The sequence below is a fragment of the Doryrhamphus excisus genome, linkage group LG18, assembly GCF_037039965.1.
Source record: "Doryrhamphus excisus strain RoL-2023G ecotype Guam linkage group LG18, RoL_Dexc_Guam_v1.1, whole genome shotgun sequence".
Lineage (NCBI taxonomy): Eukaryota > Metazoa > Chordata > Actinopteri > Syngnathiformes > Syngnathidae > Doryrhamphus > Doryrhamphus excisus.
In genome coordinates this window covers 13,128,636-13,149,992 of record NC_136374.1, presented here as the reverse complement: position 1 = coordinate 13,149,992, position 21,357 = coordinate 13,128,636, and the positions used below count along the sequence as shown (strand labels likewise).

General features: G+C 42.8%; 2 protein-coding genes across 11 annotated transcripts in view; one reads left to right on the top strand and one right to left on the bottom strand.

Annotated features, from left to right (window-relative positions):
• Positions 1-12,051, top strand: part of phc2b (polyhomeotic homolog 2b (Drosophila)) — a 39,238-nt gene extending 27,187 nt beyond the window's left edge. For all 4 annotated transcript variants that reach the window (XM_058055805.2, XM_058055806.2, XM_058055804.2 and 1 more), the window contains 12 exons: positions 668-745; positions 1,078-1,239; positions 1,574-1,732; positions 1,914-2,208; positions 5,273-5,595; positions 5,953-6,199; positions 7,958-8,169; positions 8,743-8,872; positions 9,053-9,158; positions 9,672-9,786; positions 9,881-10,217; positions 11,179-12,051. In XM_058055805.2, coding sequence (XP_057911788.2) covers positions 668-745; positions 1,078-1,239; positions 1,574-1,732; positions 1,914-2,208; positions 5,273-5,595; positions 5,953-6,199; positions 7,958-8,169; positions 8,743-8,872; positions 9,053-9,158; positions 9,672-9,786; positions 9,881-10,217; positions 11,179-11,333 — 2,319 coding nt within the window. In that variant the 3' untranslated portion in view covers positions 11,334-12,051. The remainder of the gene's footprint in view (positions 1-667; positions 746-1,077; positions 1,240-1,573; positions 1,733-1,913; positions 2,209-5,272; positions 5,596-5,952; positions 6,200-7,957; positions 8,170-8,742; positions 8,873-9,052; positions 9,159-9,671; positions 9,787-9,880; positions 10,218-11,178) is intronic.
• Positions 12,052-13,855: 1,804 nt separating this feature from the next.
• The window catches only part of anks1ab (ankyrin repeat and sterile alpha motif domain containing 1Ab), a 37,476-nt gene continuing 29,974 nt past the window's right edge, over positions 13,856-21,357 (bottom strand). For 2 of the 7 annotated variants that reach the window (XM_078798654.1, XM_058055811.2), the window contains 2 exons: positions 20,287-20,384; positions 18,873-19,785 (listed from right to left, as the gene is read on the bottom strand). In XM_078798654.1, the coding sequence (XP_078654780.1) occupies positions 19,752-19,785; positions 20,287-20,384 (132 nt within the window). In that variant the 3' untranslated portion in view covers positions 18,873-19,751. Of the gene's footprint in view, positions 15,204-18,872; positions 19,786-19,877; positions 20,385-21,357 lie in introns of those variants that run through there. The other 5 variants (XM_078798653.1, XM_078798655.1, XM_078798656.1 and 2 more) reach the window with 5 other exon arrangements.

Below are 21,357 nucleotides of genomic sequence, written 5' to 3'. Positions count from 1 at the left end.
GTTGTATATTGTTTGTATTTATGTTCTACAGTACATCGTTTTATTTTTGTGAACGGTAAATTTGCAAAAATGAAATTTATAGCTGATGGCACCACAGATGATGAACAATGGTAACGCCATCCAGCTAAAGCAGAGTGAACGAATGCTTGACAAGCTTTCATCAAAATAGTAGTCATGCCAAAACGTTGTGTTGCTGCTGGATGTTCATAGTATCTGAGTGATACTGTTTTTCTTTTCCAAAATGGTTCGGTTTAAGACAAATGGACGAAGCAATTGCAGAGAACAAGACAGATAGAAGCCTATCTCAAGTTTTGTTCTTTGCAGTGTTCATTTTACTGATGACTGCTTTGAATTAACTCCCTTACAAAAGCAATTGGTTGAAAGTACGGTATAAATGCATTTTGAAAAAGGATGCTATTGCGCCTGTATACTGTGTCAAAGTTGTGACAGAACATAGTTCAACTTCTAAACACAATTCCATGATGGCTCAAGGCTGCAAAACATTATACATGTTAAGTAAACCGATAATCGCCGCATGTCCTAGCTGTGTGGCCTGCGAGCCCACCACTCTACCACTGTGCGGCCCCAATATGTAACATACTTCTGCAAAGTAGATGAGACCATTTAAATAACTTTCCTTCTTGCTGTCTCTGCCACCTTGCCATAGGCCAGTATTGCAGCTGGTCGCCAGAACTCCTCCCAGAATGGCACGCCATCTCAGCAAACGGGGTCAACTCAGGCCACGGTAAGAACAGTTTTCAGGCTCAGACTTGGAACACCTCCTGCACATGCAATGTTATCAATCACATCACTGACAAATTGACATCTCCAAGTTCTCTAGTTTGAAGACGACTTTAATGTAAAATGTGTGAAATAAAGACGCTGCTGTGATGTACAGAGTGTCCTTGAATGCATCTTGTGGTTGTCGAGTGACAATGAGGAAGTGTCAGGACTAGCTGACTAGAGACACGTTTATCGTTAACACGCTAACCCTAATATTAATGTGATGTTATTACTGTGTATTGAAAATCTGAAATCCCTAATGTGGTTCTCCTGACATTCTTCAAACCCCTGTAGATCAACCTGACCACCTCGCCGGCTACAGCTCAACTGATCAGCCGGGCGCAGAGCATCCCTTCCACTCCCACCAGTATTTCCCAGCAGGCGGTTCTTCTGGGCAGCCCTTCAAGCACCACCCTCACAGCCAGTCAAGCACAGATGTACCTGCGTGCACAGATGGTGGGAAAACAGCACAGTCATTGGGTGCATTCACACCAGCTTGCACATACGTATGATATATCAGCATCAGAGAACATAGACTTTAAATTATTATTTGTGTGTATGTATGTGGATAGCTAATCATAATAATGTGTTACAGAAGAATATGGGAATATTTACAACCATTGTTTTTAACTGAAGTTGTATCAGAGGAATTCCTCTTTTAGGATAACCCACTTTTCAGATGGCTTGTCTTACAAACACTGAAACTTAGCATTAACTCTAAAACAATTAAATGACAATGAAGACAAATATAACTGTTGTCTTATGTTCTTCATGTGTTTTTTTTTTACAGGCCCAGCAGAGCAATGTTTTCCAGGCCCAGCAAAGTAACCTTGTGCAAGTGGCCAGGAGTTTGGGCCGAGCCGTTCCGCTGTCGTCGCAGCTGATCTTCACTCCGACGGCCACAGTGACCGCCGTGCAGTCTGAGAGCTCCACACAGGCCTCCTCACAAGTACCTGCAAATATTCATTTCTCCTTTTTCTCTATATTTAAAACATCATCAAAATTGATTGAAACTATCGGTGCATGTAATTTATTTCTGAACTGTAATTCTAACAAGAAATGAACATGAGAAAAAATTGTATTGCATGGAGTTTTAGTTTTAAGTGCATTCCCCTTTTCTGTCTCTCCAGAATCAGGTTCAAAATCTGGCCATACGTGGCCAGCAGGTGGCGACCACATCTTCCTCTCAGACCCTGCAGGCCCTCAGTCTGAAGCAAACCCCCGTCCCCATCCAGCCTGCCTCGCTCATCAAAAACCCCGGCCAGGGGGCCAGCCAACTTTCCGCAGGAGGTAAGACGGGCTCCTCTGAGAGCACGTCTTCTGAGGGAGGAAAGAAGGGGGACGCCACGGCGGTCACAGAGGCCCAAGCCATCAACATGAGCCGCAGTGTCACAGCACTTAGTGCGCAGCCTCTCATTGCTCCAGGTGAGTGCCGCAAAGTTCAAAAGTGTGCTTTATCAGTCATGATAGCTGGCCACAATCCAACTAGAACTTAAACACCGTTTTGGGTGTGACCGACTTTTGGTTAAACTAATCATCAAAAAAAATGTGAAGGACAAAGGCATAATGTTTTGCGTTGAAGCCCTCTTTGAACTGTCATTGTTAACGAAGGTGGCAGGAATTACACCAGCCTGTCGGTGCACAACTGCGTCTCACTTTGTTGTCATAATTGATGCACAGAAAGAAAAAGGGGTAGTGTGTGAGTCTGTCAGCAAGCGGTCTGTAAAAATTAACATTGGGTTGCCATGACAACAGGCCACAAGGGACAGGTGTGCATACAACATGCCAGTGTGATAATGCACGGTGGCGAGGGGAAAGCTGAAAGGAGCCGGATGAGGATAATAAGCTCAAGCTAACTTGATTTTAGGAGAACACAAGATGAGAATGAAGGATGGGCGGCATGGCTCAGGTGGTAGAGTGGTCCTTTTCCAACCAGGAGATTGCTTCCTCCATCCTCCGTCCTCCAATGATCACGGTGAAGTATTTTTAGCTAACAGTGTCAAAGTGCTTTGAGTACCATGGAGGTGGAAAAGCGCTATTGAAGTGAAGCACCATTTACCTTCTTCTACCCATGCCCCACCCCTCCACAAAGACGAGTGGAAATTGGTTAAGTAGTCTTCTACATGATCTTTATGTCAAACTTACTGGGACAACAACATAACCTGTTGGTTGTCTTCAGTCATCATCACTCTCTATTGGCCAGAAGGAGCACAGCAGCTGCATACAGATGGCAATGTTTCTTTTATAAACACCTCTTGCCATATTATGTACCGGTATACCTAATAAAACTTTATTTGGTCGTGCTGCTCTGTTGTTTTTGGGTCATAATGGAAACATGGCCTGAATACAACCTAAAGCAGCAGCAGCAGCCTGTGACACGATGGGAACTCAGGGATTTTCCAGGTTCAACTACTAACTTCATGAGAAACATGAGCTGGGATTGTAAAATAGACACGGCTTCGAGAGGAGACATTTTTGGTGACATGGAAGTGGAGAGCTACTTTGGTTTAATTTGAAACAGATAATTGTAAGTAGATTTTTATTGTATTTTGCCTTGTTGTCACGGTGACTTTGACTCTGTTGTGCAAGCAAAGATGTTTAGAGAAGGGACCGGACACATTGTATATACATTTACTTAATCCAAATTACGCCAATTGGATCCGTGGGGGCTATTTTCTCAGCTACAGGTAGTGTCCGGCATTTATTAGAGGTAAGGTTTTTATCAGAGTGGAGGCCTTTAGTTTTATTTTTGAATGCATTTTTATAATATTTATTGATAATATATTTTTAGAGTACCAGTAATTATACTTACTGTAGTTATTTTGACATAACATACAGGGTGGACAATGTTGAAGGAGTATTTGAAGTATTTATAAGATTAAACTATGTTTAGTAAATTAAATTGTAACAATAATAAATGCAAATGTAATACCATGAAAAACTTACATTGAAATTGTATGGCGACTTTTTTCCAGCCTGGCCATTACAATAGGTCTTACTTTTGAATATATTAGCTTTCTCTCCATTCCTCTGTAGCGAGGTATGCTATTTTTCTTGTATGTTTTGGATCCACAAATTATTTTCAGTTCAGCGTTATAGTTTAGCTTCTATTACTTCAGATTCTTTAAAACACAGACATAAACTTAAGCTTTATATATGCCATGTCTGTTGTGGTAAAAGCGTCTACTGCAACACATGGTTGGTAGTTTTTCCAGTTTATCCCTTGATACCCCCTAGGTCAGACGTAGAGAATAAAATAGGCAACTATTTGAGGAAAGCATTATTAATATGATGTGGACGATGCACATGGTTATTAATTAAGGGACTGTGTGTAGGCCACTATTTAAGGAAATCAGGTATTCATGTGCATCTAATTGATCTGGTTAGCCTTTCTTGGATTATCACACTGACAAAACCATATAATCAATAGATTAACTTGTGTAAGAGACTAATGACATACTGCACACAATATAGTTTTTCCACAGACAGAGAGCATGCATGTGTTAATAGCTTGCAGGGAAAGGTCAGAAACAGATGGAGTGTATCCCACAGCAGCTTTCAATGCCGAGGTGGGGAGGTGGGGCGGATGGGGGCAAGCAGAATTGGAGACAAACGCTGATGTTCCGGGCAGAGTGTCTTCATTGGAGCTTTTATTCACATGGGCAAACACGCCTCAAAGCTTCACATTCTTGGGTGTGGAGACCATTTTCATGTTTGGATTCCAGGAAATAATGGATGACGCTGTTAGCTCTTATTGGTAGAGTCGTGGGAAGAAGCAGAGTGCGGCTGTGACCCACTAACTCACCCTTCACTTTTATCAAGTGTCACATTTGGCTAGGTGGACTCGTTCCTGGGACAGTGCTCATATTTTGCTTCATTTTCACCACCCTGAAATACATGCTCCCACAGTACAGGGATGAAGGCTCTACGGTGACTTGCAGTGATAGGTGCTGACACACTGAAACCATTTTTAAGTAAAGTGTAGGAATCTGCAGAATTTACTGTATTTAACAGTCATAATAAATAATAACTACAAAATAATTGTAATACTGGCATTGTGGGTGCAGGTCTCTTCTTCCTAGTACTTTGCATTGTTTGAGTTCCTTATGCAATAGATTTGATGCTATAGTTCAATAGTATATTTTAAGATTCATCGTTTGATTAGCTCAAAAATGTGCTACAACGAAATGACAAAAAGTTTGCATGACTATTTCTTGGAGGCCATAGTGAAGTCCTGCAATTGTATGTCACTTTTTAGAAGGATGTGGTTTGGAGCAGGAGTGACTACCATCTGACAAATGACTCCTTTATGGCAGCAATCCCTCCTTAAATAGCAATAACGAGTGCGCACACCCACACACACTAGGAACAATAACAGCCATGTGTTTCTGTTGTCAGACCGCCTGGTGAATTTGGAATGCACTGCACGGCACTGCGCTGTGAATGATTATATTTTGAAAAACGATAACTGTGCGTGTTGTCCTTTCAGCCTACACACAAATCCAGCCCCACTCCCTGGTCCAGCAGCACAAGCAACAGCAGTTTTTGGTCCATCAGAGCCAAAGCTCCCAAAGGATGCCCGGTCAGCTCCTGCAGACTGCTTCCATTCAGCCGTCGCAGCACCCGGTACCCGTGTTGCCCAAACCTGCGCCGCATCAGACTTTGACATCCAGCCCGCAGGCCACCATCTTCCACTCCACCATCAGCACCCACACCCTCCACTCCGCCCCCACCCCAACTTCCTCCTGCTCCTCATTGGCCAAAGCCCAGCCCGTGCAGCTCACAGCCATCAACTTACAAATCCAGCCCACGGTAGGAGCCAGACAAATTAGCTTTTGTCCACATATACTCTTATTATTGCCTCTCAACACCTGGTGGCGCTAGAACTCCAAGGCTATTTTAGCCAATCAGTAGAAAATAATGAACGGGAAAGGCTCATGAGCTTGTTTATTGAGGACCAGGTGATTTAAATGTGGAATAACAGTGGAGTTACAGTTTTTAGATCATTTCAAATACAAACACTGAATGTTTATTTATAGATACAAATATACACATTTGTTTGAATAAGGCCTAACATGCATGATGTAATTACAAACAAAACAAAAATGTATGTTTCATACACATTTTCCAGACTTAATAGCTTCCTCTTTGCCATATTCCTAATTGTAGGCCTCTCGAATGGTTCAGGACAGTAAAGATAAGCCAACTTCCCTGGTGGTGAGAGAGACGTGTGCTGCCCCTACCACACAGCAGCAACAAAAGCCGCCACCTCTACCACCACAACTACCTCCCCCACCAACGCCACTACCACAACAACAAAAGCAGCAGCAGCACAGTGTGCCAACACCATCACAACCCACCAAGGCTGGAGAGCAGCCCAAGTCCAACCCAACAACACCCGCTGTTCAGCCGCAAGGTAATGAATGACTCGTGTTTACAATTGAAGCTGCTAAGATGCCATCATCTATCATGGTGGAAAAAGAATGGGATTGATGGATGTGTGACGATAGAGCGCTTCATAGTTAACATTTGCGGCTGTGGAAAGCGTCTTAAAACCAACTTGTGGAAAGCCCTCTATGGTTGTAGCTTGGCAGACATATTTGTTTGGAAGAATATCCCACTTGTGGAATGTGAGTGGACCATACCATGCAGACGGCACAAATCAAAAATTCCACAGATGTTGTGTCAGTGTTTGTGTATTGGTTTCTATGGTGATGTCCCTTCACAGTAGGGCTAATGGTGTGTTTCTCGTTAAGGCAAGCTACAAAGCTGCAAAAGTTTTGGGGTACCTAATTGATGCTGCAGTATGCGGATAGGTCCTGTCTACATGGGAACGTTCTTGGGATTTTTTTTTGTGAGGGGGGGGTGACATCCACACTGTGCCAGATTAGTTTATAGTTGCATTCAACCTTTTATGTCTTGTTTACGCCCCTATTTCCTTGTCATACCATGAGTACCCCCTCACTCATACGTGTGATAATTCTCCAAAAATAAAATGTAACACAACTTTTAGAATTGTGTTGCAGATGTGGGGTTTCCCTGGAAAAACTAGTTGTAGTGCCCGTGTTCCATTTTGTTGTCTGGCTTAATATGAATGGACTGAGAATATTTACTTCATATTTGAAGCACTATTGTGCACTGAACCACTTGCAAATACACTGTAACTCCATATAAAATCCCTATCAACACACATCAATCTATCAAATATCACATACAATAACAAGATAAAACAGGACACAGGCAACACTACCATAGCTATATGTGAGCTACAGTGCAAACGTTACACTCCTACTTTAGCAGCAACGTCATGCTAGGTTAGAAAAATAATTAAACTTCTCACTTCTGGTCCTCATAAACAGGTCTATTGGGGTCATTTAAGGTGGTAGTGCTTGTAGTAGTGGTGGGTAGCTGTTTATTCCAACATTCTTGCTGCAGCCCCGCTCCAAACTGCAGTCGTCAGCCTAGCTTGACTGTGACGACGCGGTAGTCAGTCGGTCTGGAGCTAATCATTCAGTCCCGTTGGTTCCAAATAGAGGTGTGGGTTGCGCTGTCTCTTTAAGTGCTCAGACACAAGCTCGTCGTCCTTTGTCCGGTCGCCACAAGGAACACAACCGCGTGTTTTCTGCAGGAAACAAGAGTCGAAGCTGGTAAGAAAATGATTTAGAATGGGGGGAAAAGAGAGACAAAACATGTCGGCGTTTACTTCCGTTGTTGAACTTCAATTGTTATTTACCGCTGCGTGCACGTGAGCCTTTGTAGTGTTTTTTGTTGTGGCGTCATAACTTTATTTAAATGCGTTACACGAGCAGACACAAGCAAATGTCTCATTTTAATGGTTAGCTCATTCTTACAACCTATTAATGTATAGTGCTTACTAAAGAATATTACATTATCAAGTTTGAACAACTTTTTAAAGTTTCTGTCTGCTTTGGTTAGGTGCTCCATGGGGGGCGAAAACTTTCGAATGTGTTTATTCCTTGCGCCAACGTTGCAAGCCACGCCCCAAGAGCATCAGTTATGCTTGTCAGCTAATAATAGTGATTTGACAAAATTGAACTATCATTGAATGTACAGGCTATTAGAACTCCCTGGTGGTGATCTCAAACAAAATCCTCCTCCTTTTTATTTTTTTAATTAACAATAGGTTTTTTTCTTCTACTCATTTCCTGATCAGGAGGGGCTACAACTAAGAGACCCACTGCTGCACCAAGGACCCCGCCCCCAGCTATGACCTCAGGAAATGAAAGCGAAGCGCCCAGTGTGACGGCTGTCGCGCCGCACAACGGCGAGAACAAGCTTCCCCAGGCTATAGTCAAACCCCAGGTCCTCACGCACGTCATCGAAGGCTTTGTCATCCAGGAGGGCGCCGAGCCGTTCCCAGTGTGTGTAAGTGACCCCCCGCCTAGGCAGCGGCCACAACTTGATAAACAAGACCCCGGTGGTCTAACTCTCCTGTGTGCGCATGCCTGCAGGTGGCTGTCAGCCTACAAACACAAAGTCTCGCTCTCACCCTGCCCCAGCTGACAGCTCACAGCTTGTGTGTGATTCTGGCTTTAATTATGGACGGCCGCATTCGCTGAAAGAGGATGTCTGAATGTGTGATGAGCATCAACTGTCTCAGATGTTTGTCTGGACAGGCTCTCCAGACAAACTTTTACAAATAAAAACATACTAACCATAAACTTGAATGAAAATGTTAGAGGTGCACCTGTATAAAGGGTCGTTGGTTGTTTCTTACTTAGATGGGAAGCAATATTGCAAAAAAGAAAAGCAAAACAAGGCATTGGTTTATATACCTGTGTTTACCAAACCGAACTCACATGATACAGTGATTGCATGATAAATGCTTTGATGCTTATTGAAAGTGTGTGGAGGTCTTTCATGCCGTCATCCATAAAGAAGCCCCATTGATTTATGTTGATTTTTCATGTGTCATCCTTTTCTCATGTATTGAAACAGGTGGAGCGTCTTCCTATCCTCATTAACAGCCCCAAGAAGCTGGACAGTCAGCTCTCCTCCGACCCTGACAAAACTCCTGTCAGCAATGCAGCAAACTCCGACTCTGAGCCTGAAGACATGAACCATCCAGGTGAGACAGAGAAAGCACAAAAGATGCTCAGTAATTTTAGTTTTTTCTTTATGGGAGGTATGCATCCCTATGTTTAAAATGTAAAAGGTGGAAGCCTGTGTCATAAATCGCAACTCGTCTTTTCCAGTTCTTTTTAAACTTGACATGAAATATCTTCTTTTTGGTTCTTTGCCTCTGCAGAACAGGAACAAGAACCCAAGCTGACGTGTGAATACTGCGGCTGGGTGGACTTTGCCTATACTTTCAAGGGCTCCAAAAGGTTCTGCTCCATGGTTTGTGCAAAGAGGCAAGTCTTATGTTTTTCCCACATGTTGTTACACATGAGCATCTCTGTCCCGTCTAAAATCTGAGGCTCTCTAACCAAAACATAAACTCTCTGGTAGGTGTTGTTCCTCGTTTATCGGGTTTGGCTGCAATTTAATGTAACTTATGTCTCATCAGTGTAACATACTGGTGCTATGTGAAAAGAATACTGCATGTATGGGAAATGGTCCGACTGTCAATCAAGGGAGCGCTTACCAAAATACGACAACATTTTTACAAATTTTGGAATTTGATGTACACATAAGGTCCACTGGATTACAAGGTATATTGTAGATTTTTTTTTTAATAATTTTAAGTGTGCCTAGTAGTGCAGAAAATATGGTACTGAAATCCTTTATGTTGAATGCAAGTGGTCATAATGGGACTTGTCAAAAGCCACATTCAACATACTGTCCATGATGATACATACTGTCTTTTCATGGCTGTTGAAGAATATTGTACAATATGTATAATAATACTGAATGTCTCTGTCCAGGTACAATGTGGGCTGTACTAAGCGTATAGGACTGTTTCGGCCAGAGAAGACCAAACCAACAAATCGCTGGCGTAGGAGGAGTCAGGGCCGTTCAAGCATTGAAGCAAAGAAACGGGTACACAAACACTCCATTATATCAGACACTGCAACTATATATATCATTAATCAACTTGATGAACCTAATTAGCATTCTTCATCACCCTTTTCAGAAGATGTCCCCGTCTCCGCAGCAAACTCAGGCCAGCTCTGTATCATCGCCGCATCCCTGTCAACCCAGCCAGGAGGAGTCCAGCCCGTGTTCTGACATGTCCAGCTACGAGGAGCCACCGTCCCCGCTGTCAGCAGCCAGCTCGGGACCCCTGGCTCCACCAACTCCGTCCTCGGTCCCGGTCCCCGTCCAGCAGCAGCAGCCCAGCCGGGCCTCGTCGGAGCAGGACGGCTGCGCGGGGAGGGACAACACGGACGCTTTGTGTCAGCCTTTCTTACCCAACGACCCCACCAAGTGGAACGTGGAGGAAGTGTACGAGTTCATCTGTTCGCTACCAGGTTAGCCACTCACCATTTCACTCCGCCTTTTCTTATTTATTTGATATTGCAGTACAACATTTTAGCAACAAATAACAATCTCTCCACCTCTACCATATTAAAATGGGAATTAAATTCTTCAAAATATATAATGTCAAAATAATTTGGGGAGAAAATAAAATAAATCAAGTAACATTTTCTGGAGTTAAAATTGTGAAATTTTGTATACAGTATAAATGTATTACAATGACTCAATTAACGTAATGTTTCATTCATTCATTCGTTCATTTTATACCGCTTATCCTCATGAGAGTCGCGGGGGGTGCTGTAACCTATCCCAGCTGTCTTCGGGCAAGAGGCGGGGTACACCCTGGACTGGTCGCCAGCCAATCACCGGGCACATATAGACAAACAACCATTCACACTCACATTCATACCTATGGACAATTTGGAATCTCCAATTAACCTAGCATGTTTTTGGAATGTGGGAGGAAACCGGAGTACCCGGCGAAAACCCACAAACTCCACACAGAGATGGCCGAGGGTGGAATTGAACTCGGGTCTCCTAGCTGTGAGGCCTGTGTGCTAATCACTCGTCCAATGTAATGTTTATTATCTTAGTAATTATCAATATTGTGTACTGTATATATAGTATTATTACATTGCAAACAGAAGCAGGTTGCAAAGTCCAACTCCAAAAAATGTTGTTGCATTCATAGCTTATCAAAGCTTTACTAAGTATTATTATTATGTTTTGATACTTTGGTTGGTCCTCAATTGACAGTACTTAATGAAATGACTGGTGAGTATACTTTATATGGTGTTACCTACTGAATCCTGACTGTGTATCGAGTTAGCGGTTGTTTGGTAATAGTATATTGACAATCACAGGAGGAATAAAAAAAAGTTGTGTATAATTTATGTGTGTAATGCTGGTATCGTTTTGTCTTTGTGAACAAACGTGTTGTTGACGTCTACCCAGGATGTCAGGAGATCGCAGACGAGTTCCGCTCGCAGGAGATTGACGGCCAAGCATTGCTGCTGTTAAAGGAGGATCACCTGATGAGCACCATGAACATTAAACTGGGACCTGCACTCAAGATCTTTGCACGCATCAACATGCTCAAGGACTCGTAGCAGGAGTGTGTGTCTGTTGCTTTGTGTGTGTGTGTGTGTGTGTGTGTGTGTTTGTGTGTGTAGCTCATGTTTGCAGACTTGCCCTCTGATGGCTGATCTTGTGTGGCACAAGTATGGAAGTTTTTTTTCTTTACTTCCTTATGGAGAACTGATCCCACCTTGAGATTAAAAGTGTTAATTTAGTTAAGTTTCTTTGGTAAGTGTGGTTTACACACAAATAACAATGAAGTATAAAAAAAGGGCTGAGAGTCTGATTAGTAGCACTGCTATGACATGAAGTGATTTTTTTTTGTATTTTTGTCAGCCTAGGGAAATATTTTCTTTTTGGGAACAGAAGATTGTATTAATTATTGTTTTCCGTCAGGACTCTGCTCCGGTTGAGGTAAACTGCCTAGAATTTCTAGTCTTATGTATTCAAATGTTTTTCTATGACTGTTCTGCTCATGGCACTTATTGTCTCAGTGTTGCCTCCACTTTAAAGTGTGAAATGTGGAGTTGCCAGATATGTAAATAGCAGCAAGACTGAAACTGTGTGCTTAATTTATCCTTGTTTTATTTTAATACAAAAATGATGTTTAATATTTTGAAATATGCAAATGTATAAAACAAAACAACACATTGACTTAGAGTTGTTTTTTTTTGTAAAGATATCTGTGTGTGTCTAGCAGCCATGATGGGAGACTTTTATAGGTAATAAGTGTGCTTTTTCAAATGCTTGTATTTACAGTGAAGAAAATAAGTATTTGAACACCCTGCTATTTTGCTATTTCTCCCACTTAGAAATCATGGAGGGGTCTGAAATTTTCATCGTAGGTGCATGTCCACTGTGAGAGAGATAAACTAAAAAGAAAAATCCAGAAATCACAATGCATGATTTTTTAACAATTTATTTGTGTGATACAGCTGCTAATAAGTATTTGAACACCTGAGAAAATGAATGTTAATATTTGGTACAGTAGCCTTTGTTTGCTATTACAGAGGTCAAACGTTTCCTGTAGTTTTTCACCAGGTTTGCACACACTGCAGGAGGGATCTTGGCCCACTCCTCCACACAGATCTTCTCTAGAGCAGTCAGGTTTCTGGGCTGTCGCTGAGAAACACGGAGTTTGAGCTCCCTCCAAAGATTTTCGATTGGGTTCAGGTCTGGAGACTGGCTGGGCCATGCTAGAACCTTGATATGCTTCTTACGGAGCCACTCCTTGGTTTTCCTGGCTGTGTGCTTCGGGTCGTTGTCGTGTTGGAAGACCCAGCCACGACCCATCTTCAATGCTCTGACAGAGGGAAGGAGGTTGTTCCCCAAAATCTCACAATACACGGCCCCAGTCATCCTCTCTTTAATGCAGTGCACTCGTCCTGTCCCATGTGCAGAAAAACACCCCCAAAGCATGATGCTACCACCCCCATGCTTCACAGTAGGGATGGTGTTCTTCGGATTGTACTCTTCATTCTTCTTCCTCCAAACACGCTTATTGGAATTATGACCAAAAAGTTCTATTTTGGTCTCATCTGACCATAAAACTTTCTCCCATGACTCCTCTGTATCATCCAAATGGTCATATGCAAACTTAAGACGGGCCTTGACATGTGCTGGTTTAAGCAGGGGAACCTTTCGTGCCATGCATGATTTCACATCATGACGTCTTAGTGTATTACCTACAGTAACCTTGGAAACGGTGGTCCCAGCTCTTTTCAGGTCATTGACCAAGTCCTGTCGTGTAGTTCTGGGCTGATTCCTCACCTTTCTTAGAATCATTGAGACCCCACGAGGTGATATCTTGCATGGGGCTCCACTCCGATTGAGATTGACCGTCATGTTTAGCTTCTTCCATTTTCTAATGATAGCTCCAACAGTGGACCTTTTTTCACCAAGCTGCTTGGTAATTGCTCCGTAGCCCTTTCCAGCCTTGTGGAGGTGTACAATTTTGTCTCTGGTGTCTTTGGACAGCTCTTTGGTCTTCGCCATGTTACAAGTTAAAGTCTTACTGATTGTATGGGGTGGACAGGTGTCTTTATGCAGCTAACGACCTCAAACAGGTGCATCTGATTCAGGATGATACATGGAGTGCAGGTGGACTTCTAATGGGCAGACTAACAGGTCTTTCAGGGTCAGAATTCTAGATGATACACAGGTGTTCAAATACTTATTTGCAGCTGTATCACACAAATAAATTGTTAAAAAATCATGCATTGTGATTTCTGGATTTTTCTTTTTAGTTTATCTCTCTCACAGTGGACATGCACCTACGATGAAAATTTCAGACCCCTCCATGATTTCTAAGTGGGAGAAATAGCAAAATAGCAGGGTGTTCAAATACTTATTTTCTTCACTGTATCTGCACAGTTTGGTACACAGCTTTTTTGCAGCTATAAAAGATTTGAACTTTATTTTTAGTCTGGCCCTATTTTGTGTCCTGTCCTGTGCCCTTACTACGCAGCCACAGATCCACTCGGTGACCACTCGGTGTCTTCAGGTAAGAGCTGGCAGCTTCTTTTTTTCTTAACATATTGTGATGTTTGCATTGTGCCTTTTTTTTGTCTGTAAAAGTACTGTTGCAGATATACAGTACATGCAGGAAGAGCTTGCTTGCTACACCTGAGGGGGGGCCCTGTTCGCTTAAGGTGCTGCTGTTGGTGCGATGTGGAGATGCACGGCAAACTTCAAAAGGTATCACCTTTTTATCTTATCGGCGATATCGTATATTATAGCACAAGTGATAATCACTTTCATTTTTAAATGTAACTGACTTTTTTTGTTGACAGCACAACTTTAAATGACACTTTTAAGTTTGCATGTAATTGTGCTCCCGAGTGCGTGCAGAGCCGATTAGAATTTCAGCTTGATCCAAAACCGTGAAGAGAGTTTCCTTGGGGCAATGCTGGAGGCGTTTTAGGGAGTAGATGCCCACTCACACTCATGCCGAGTGCCGAGTTGTCTGCTTCTTACTTAGGCAAGTCCAAACGAACTTAGTTCCAACAAATGCAGTTAAACTGATTCAGTTTTAAATCTAAAAGAAGGGATAACCAGTGAGAAATAATGGACAATACAATAGAATGTTAACGTGGACATACTTTAGAGTAGTCAGTGTACAATTGTACAGCAGTGTAGATTTTCTATCCACTGAAAATAAGTCAAGTCCCAGCTATTAGTATATAAATACCTGGCAATACAAGTGAAGAGCACTGGTTCAGGTCTGGAGGAGAGTGTATATAAAGCTGTACACTGACTATTCTAAAGCGTATCCACGTTTACTTTCTAAGGGAGTGCATCCCTTAAATGCATCAATAAAGGACGGCAAGAAAACAGACAAACAATGCTGACTTTCGGGGATGCTTTTCTCATCATATCATTTAATATCATGAATATAATATTGCTTTTTGAAATTTTGAACCAGTATAACATTTTTCTTTGACAAACCAAACTCTGGCCACAAACATGGGCAAAGCTTTGGATGCTGGTACAGTATTTTTTTTATTTTTCATTTATTTTGTCCATATCAAACAGCTAGTGTCTCCCGTAGACCTGGATCGATTTGACATGCTTGTCGACAACGCTCATACCCGTTGCAGTACCAACATAACGAGGACCGAGGCCCGAAAGAAGACTTGACCTTTCTATAGCTGACCTTTTGTCGAGAAGTGAGCGCTACTCGTGTCCTGTTTAGCTGGCAATGTTGGACAGGTTACCCTTCGTTTGTGTGATCAGGGAGAGGTGGGGGGGGGGGGGGGGGTGTAAGTGTACAGGGCGAGAGCTAAATGTCAAAGAGTTGATTTCCTCCCTCTATCTCCTTCCCACTAAACTCACACATGGGCCGCTCGCTGGCTGCCAACTCATCAGAGCTTGGTGTCCGGGAACTTGAACGCTGGGACGAGCTACACAAGGAAGACACTGATGTTAAAATAACAAGAGACATGCACCACGTCACCCTGTCACAACCTGCTTCTTGTAGCTGCTGCTCTTCATGACAAAATCTGCAGTAGGGATGGGCGCCATTTAGCCAGTTTGTTGATCGTGTATATTTACACTGCTCAAAAAAAAAAAGCGAAAACTTAAACAGCATAATGTAACTCCAAGCCAATCAAACTATCCACTTGGGAAGCAACACAATTTCATATGCTGTTGTGCAAATGGAATAGACAACAGCAACACACACCTAATAATAATAATAATAATAACAAATTAGATTTTAATTGATATTTTTTGTGATTTTTGTTGTCAGCACACCTACGTAAAGTATTTACCGTATTTTCTGGATTTTTCTGGAGTTGCTCCAAAGTATAAGTCGCAAAATGGCAAAAAAAAATGCATCATTAGGTTGAAAAAAACACAAGTCGCACTGGAGTATAAGTCGCATTTTTTGCGGGTAATTTATTTTAGAAACTACTGGACCAAAACTGACATTACGTCCTCTTGGAAGGCAAGTTCTAACAATAAAAGAATAGAGAACAGGCTGAATAAGTGTAAGATATGCTAACACAATAGTTATTCAGCTACACAAAAAATAAACATGAACAGAAAAGGTGTTTATGTAAAAAAACATTTTTTTCATTTAGGAACAGCCAAGCTATGAAAAAAAGTGCGACTTATAGTCCGGAAAATACGGTAATAATATTTAATTCACTGAAAAGTAGGATACATTATTTTAGTGTTCCCTTTATTATTTTTGAGCAGTATATGTTGTGGCATAGGTGTTAATAGGTTAATACTTTTTTATTAACTCGTCAGCTGAGCATATGAACATTTATTGCAAGTAGATTATAACAACACATGGGATACTAAGGATAATCAGCTGACTGATCTGCCCATAGAAAAGCACTCATCGTTAGTAGGTAAATTTGGACATGCTGCCTGCTTGTTCTATCTGTGCAGAAAACACTGCTGGCAGGAGACTACACAAAGACCCCTGTGTGACTCAATGGCTGTTGCACTCATTATTGCAAACTAAGGTAACTCTTAACCTGCCCATCTGGGCTGTGAATACTCAAGGTGAAAAATCTCTCTTCTTTTACTCTGTAGGTTGATTAGAAGACATCAGAAGTCATTTTAGGCCAGAATTCTGAGTTTGTGACTTTATTCGGTCTAACATATTTACATTTTGGTAACTTTCTACTTGTGTGTGCTCATAATTGGAGATTCACAAACACATAAAGGGATGTGAGGTATACTTAGAGTGGTCCTTGTGGCCGTTATTATGTTGTGGAGAATTTCATCTGCAACTGTATCTACTGTACATCATTAAGTAATATCTCAAAGATTGTACTACTTAACAGCTACCAGTAAGGGGTGCTGTCCCTGCAAATTTGCTCTACGCTAAACCAGGGGTCCTCAACCGCCGGGCCGGGGACTGGTCCCGGTACCGGTCTGTGTCGCATTTGCTACCGGGCCGCACAGAAATAATAAATAATTTATTAACGACACACTGTCTCATATCACACCTAGATGGAACCATCTCGTCTCAACGAAACAAGCTCAGGCCTCCCACTGATTCAGCGGGTGAGTTATATTTTCCCTGCACTTAACATCGTGTTATTTTATATTTGCTGTATTTTTCTGCCACACCTTGCCGGTCCGTGGAAAAAAGATCCGAATCACATCAGTCCATGGTGCAAAAAAAGGTTGGGGACCCCTGCTTTAAGATGACTATCCCGAACGTAAACCAAGAGCAGTTTTTATGTGCAAACAATTCATTCATTCATTTACACCCTGGACTGGTGGCCAGCCAATCACAGGGCACATATAGACAAACAACCATTCACACTCGCATTCATACCTATGGACATTTTGGAGTCGCTAATTAACCTAGCATGTTTTTGGAATGTGGGAGGAAACCCACGCATGCACTGGGAGAACATGCAATCTCCACACAGAGATGGCCGAGGGTGGAATTGAACCCTGGTTTCCTAGCTGTGCGCCGTGCTGTGCAAACAATATATTTTTTTAAACATTGCAATACTTTTAGAAGAAAATAATATATAAAACTTAGGGCCTGATGATATTAATGATTAATTGATGAACAACCATAATCCGTGCGCGCGTGTTGACCTTGTGATCCACACATAAACTTGCGAGCTCAGTATATCCACGGTTTGGAAATATTCATATTATAAGTATGCAACTTGTAATGATTGTAAAGCACTAAAGGGGCGAGTAAGGCATCTTCTTTTAATACTTTTAATAACGATATAATATCTCGCTTCAGGAAGAATCACTGGAACTCACACGCAGCCAGAATACCTGCAGCAAAAATAATAAGCCATGGCAGATGTGCTGAATGAGCTCACTTTCTAATTCCACTGATTGCATCACTGAGGAGTTTCACACTTTGCACTTGACTTTGTTCTTAAAGCTTTTTCCAAATTGTGTCGTTGCCAAATTATTAACGGTAATTGGCCATTTAGACATTTCAGGTATCAACTGCCACCCCTATGTGAGTAATGGTCTCACCTTGACCACACCAATGAAAGGTTTCTGGCCCTGGCACTGACTTGTTTTATTTCTTAATAGGAAGAGAACACACTGGTGACCAGTGCAGGGTGTACACCGCATCTTGACCAAAGTTAGCTGGGATAGGCTCCAGCATATGACCATGACCCGAGTGAGTATACACACATAGATGATGGTAGATGATAGTTTACTATCATATATCACTTTTGTTGACACAAAATGTTGAAAATGTCACTTTTTCTATAACTTGCATTCCTTATTGCAGCATTTTGGTTACTTTGGACTGTGAAATGCATCCAGTGGCATAAAATATAATTAATTTCTGCAGTCATCGTATTTTTACTGGGCTGTTATACTCGTAGACAACCAGTAGAAGGTGCAAATGTATTCAAGTCCAACTCCATTGCTGCCTAATCAGCTACCACTGAAATGTAATGTTAAAAACATTCAACTTTTGAACTATCATTTTGAACTATAAGCGCTTGTGAAGTTGCAAGCATGAGATACAACACAGATTGGTGGAAAGGAACCAGAGTGATGTTCCACAGTGTGGCACTTTGTTCACATTCTGTACTGAGGATGTATTTGTTATTTTGTTACATACGTTTTTTTTGTTGTTGCTTAGGTTAAACCACTTTTTAAATTTTGAATGTACCCATCCTTACTTTGCAGCCAGCAATACAAGAGCAGGTTGCCTTGGTGACGAACAAAATGGGAGAACGTACGTGACATGTTGCCGGGATGAGGACGATGTAGGGATGACTGAAGGTGACAGGCTGAAATGTTAAAACGGTGATGGACGAAGCGTGATGAGACGCCACAGTGCGCATACACACACAGACTGACCCGGCCCGGCCCGGCCCTGTGCATCCACAGGTACCAGACCCAAAACAAACACTGCTCGCATGCATCACCAGTGGAAGCTAACAGTCAGAACACGGTGGCCAGAACGCTGCTACAGTGCCACACAAACACACACACAGATCTTAACAGTCTGCGTATACGTCAGCCTCCCCTGTGCACACACACACAAACACACACAGGGACGGTGGTCAGCGACTTGACAGAAACAACCCAAAAAAGGTAGCAGTGGACGCAAAGTGTGTCAACTCCACAACAAGCTTTTGATTCACAGTGCAGGAGAAGGAAGAGCATCCTTAAAAAAAAAATAATAATACATAAACATGGTGTGTCGTGCTCTCAGCATAGCAAATCCATTCGTATCATCACAACACCAACACAACATTTAAATTTGGTTCTTTTAACACGCCGCCGTGTGACACACTTAGCGTGTGCTGCTGCGCTTCATTCTAAATTGGCGTGAAACTGCACGTGTGGAAAGCCGTTTCATCGTGATAATGAGATGCTAAGTTGGGAAACTCGTGCTCGGGCCCGTCTTTTTAATAAGTCAACTCAAATTATGTTAGGCGTGTTTGGATTCCATTTACAAAATTGAGATTATTATTATTATTATTTGTCTCTGTTGGCCTCAGTCTATGAAAAAAAGTATCACAAAATGGACTCCCATCTTCGAAAGGTTGAAAGGGATAGAAAGGGATAGTGCCACGTGTCAACACAGTGTTTTTCTTGGTTTTTATCTGCAAATCCAGGCGCTTTGCAGTCTCTCTGTGCTACCGTGATGCTGAGAGGCACAGGGCACGTACAAGGCCAGCGCAAAGACCCCCCCTCCCCCCTCCCAATCTGGTCACGGCATCACAATGTTATTTTGACACAGCAGGAAATCAGAAGTGCCTCCCCCCCCCCCCCCAAAAAAAAAAAGCAGTGTGCAGTCATTGGGTGGTGCCCGGGAAGGGGGGAATAATTTGGATTAATATCACATGAACTCCTCAAAGTGCAACAAGGTGTATTTGTGTTAATGTACAAATGCATAGAAGAAAAAAAAACCCCAAACTTGTTTATCATTGATTTGTCTGTTTGGCATCCCGTGCTAAGTCAAGCGGCCTCCTCACAGCGCCTCACAGTGGTAGATGCCTGGTAAAACAGGATAGGCTACACATGGAAGAAGAAAAAGCAACCAAATGTAAAATTAAAAAAAAGGGGGGGTAACAGTGTAAAACAAGCCTTAAGAATAAATTAGCAACCTCTGGGTGCTGTCAAGGAGTTGAGGCAGATGCATGTTGTCATTGGGGAGGGGGGCAAGGGGGGGGTGTCGGGGGAAAAAGAGGCAGTTTGGTTGACAGATAGCTCAGTTCTGTGGATCTTCCACTTCCAAGGCTCCGAATGACAAGGAGGCGGAGTCAAAGGGGGGTCCTTGTCATGGCAGGTGGGACGTCGGTGTGGGTCACCGGGTGGGGCAAAAGGAGGAGGGGTGTATGGGGAGGCAGCCCTGAGGGTGGCTACGCCGTCACAGTGAGAAGGCACGAGGCTCAAACTGTGTTTGTGTGCGAGGAGTACAATGCAATGGGAGGGGGATGGGGGCGGGAGGGGGGTGGTCAGCCGCAGGGATAGGGTGGGAGGGGGGACGGGCCTCAGAATATGGTGGTCTCGTACTTGGTGCTGACTGGCCGCCTGTTGGAGTCCCTCTGGTCCAAGAGCCAGGAAGTGCTGCCCAGGGAGTGCATGTCTGCGTCCATCTCCAGGGGGTCGATCTGCCGGGTCAATTGGGGAAGGGGGGGGAGGAGGAAGGGAGGGAGGAGGAAGTCGGGGAGGGGGGGAGGAGGAAGGACGAGAGGAGTGCGTGAGACGGGTGTCAGCGGGAGGCCCGTGTGACCACACTGACATGTCTTCAGTTCGCACACATGGATTAGAGGTGCCGCCTGGTGATCGTCTGCCGATCACGGACACTTGGGGCTCAATCCACCGCACGGATGATTGACAGCTCTGTGAACTGCCCCCACCACCAGTATAACCCCTAACCCCCACATGGGAGCTAAAAACAATAATAGTAACAACATCATTATGAAGCTCAGTAAGGACATTAAACATACACTGTATAAACTCCTTTCACACAGACTGTAAAAGCTGCCATTTTTACACATTTTTTTCCCCATTTGTTAAACTTTGACCAGGCAATTTTCCACTGAAGGATGCTGCCTGTGTATAAGGGTTGTCCATGATACTCTCTTCTCCCGCCCTGTTGTGTTTAAAAGTAATATTGCAGGATCCCTGTGTAAAAGTGCAGAACCGGCTAAGAGTTCTATTGGAGAAATGTGTTATAATAGCAAAGGATTATGGGTAATCCTCAGTATAATGGAGTATTTTCTGTGAAAGCAACGCTTAATGCAAATTAACTGATAAAGTGAATTCACAGTAAACGCAGCTTTTCGATTGTATTTGCTGTGTATTACTTTTTACCGTGTTTCGTCGGTTTCACAAAACTGACCCCCCCCCCCGAAGCGTCCATTGACACAAAAAGACACGGCAACCACATCCCAGAAGTTTACAATCACAGATAATAATAACGTCTTCAAATGTAGAAGATAAAACACCAAGAAACAAACAACCATAACCATCTACAAAACTGGTAGCTAGGAAGCTAAACTGCAACACTGGACCTAATGGCGTCTATTTGATCCGATGGTGATGACCGGTGATGTGAGAGGGAGATGAGATTGGTGGTGC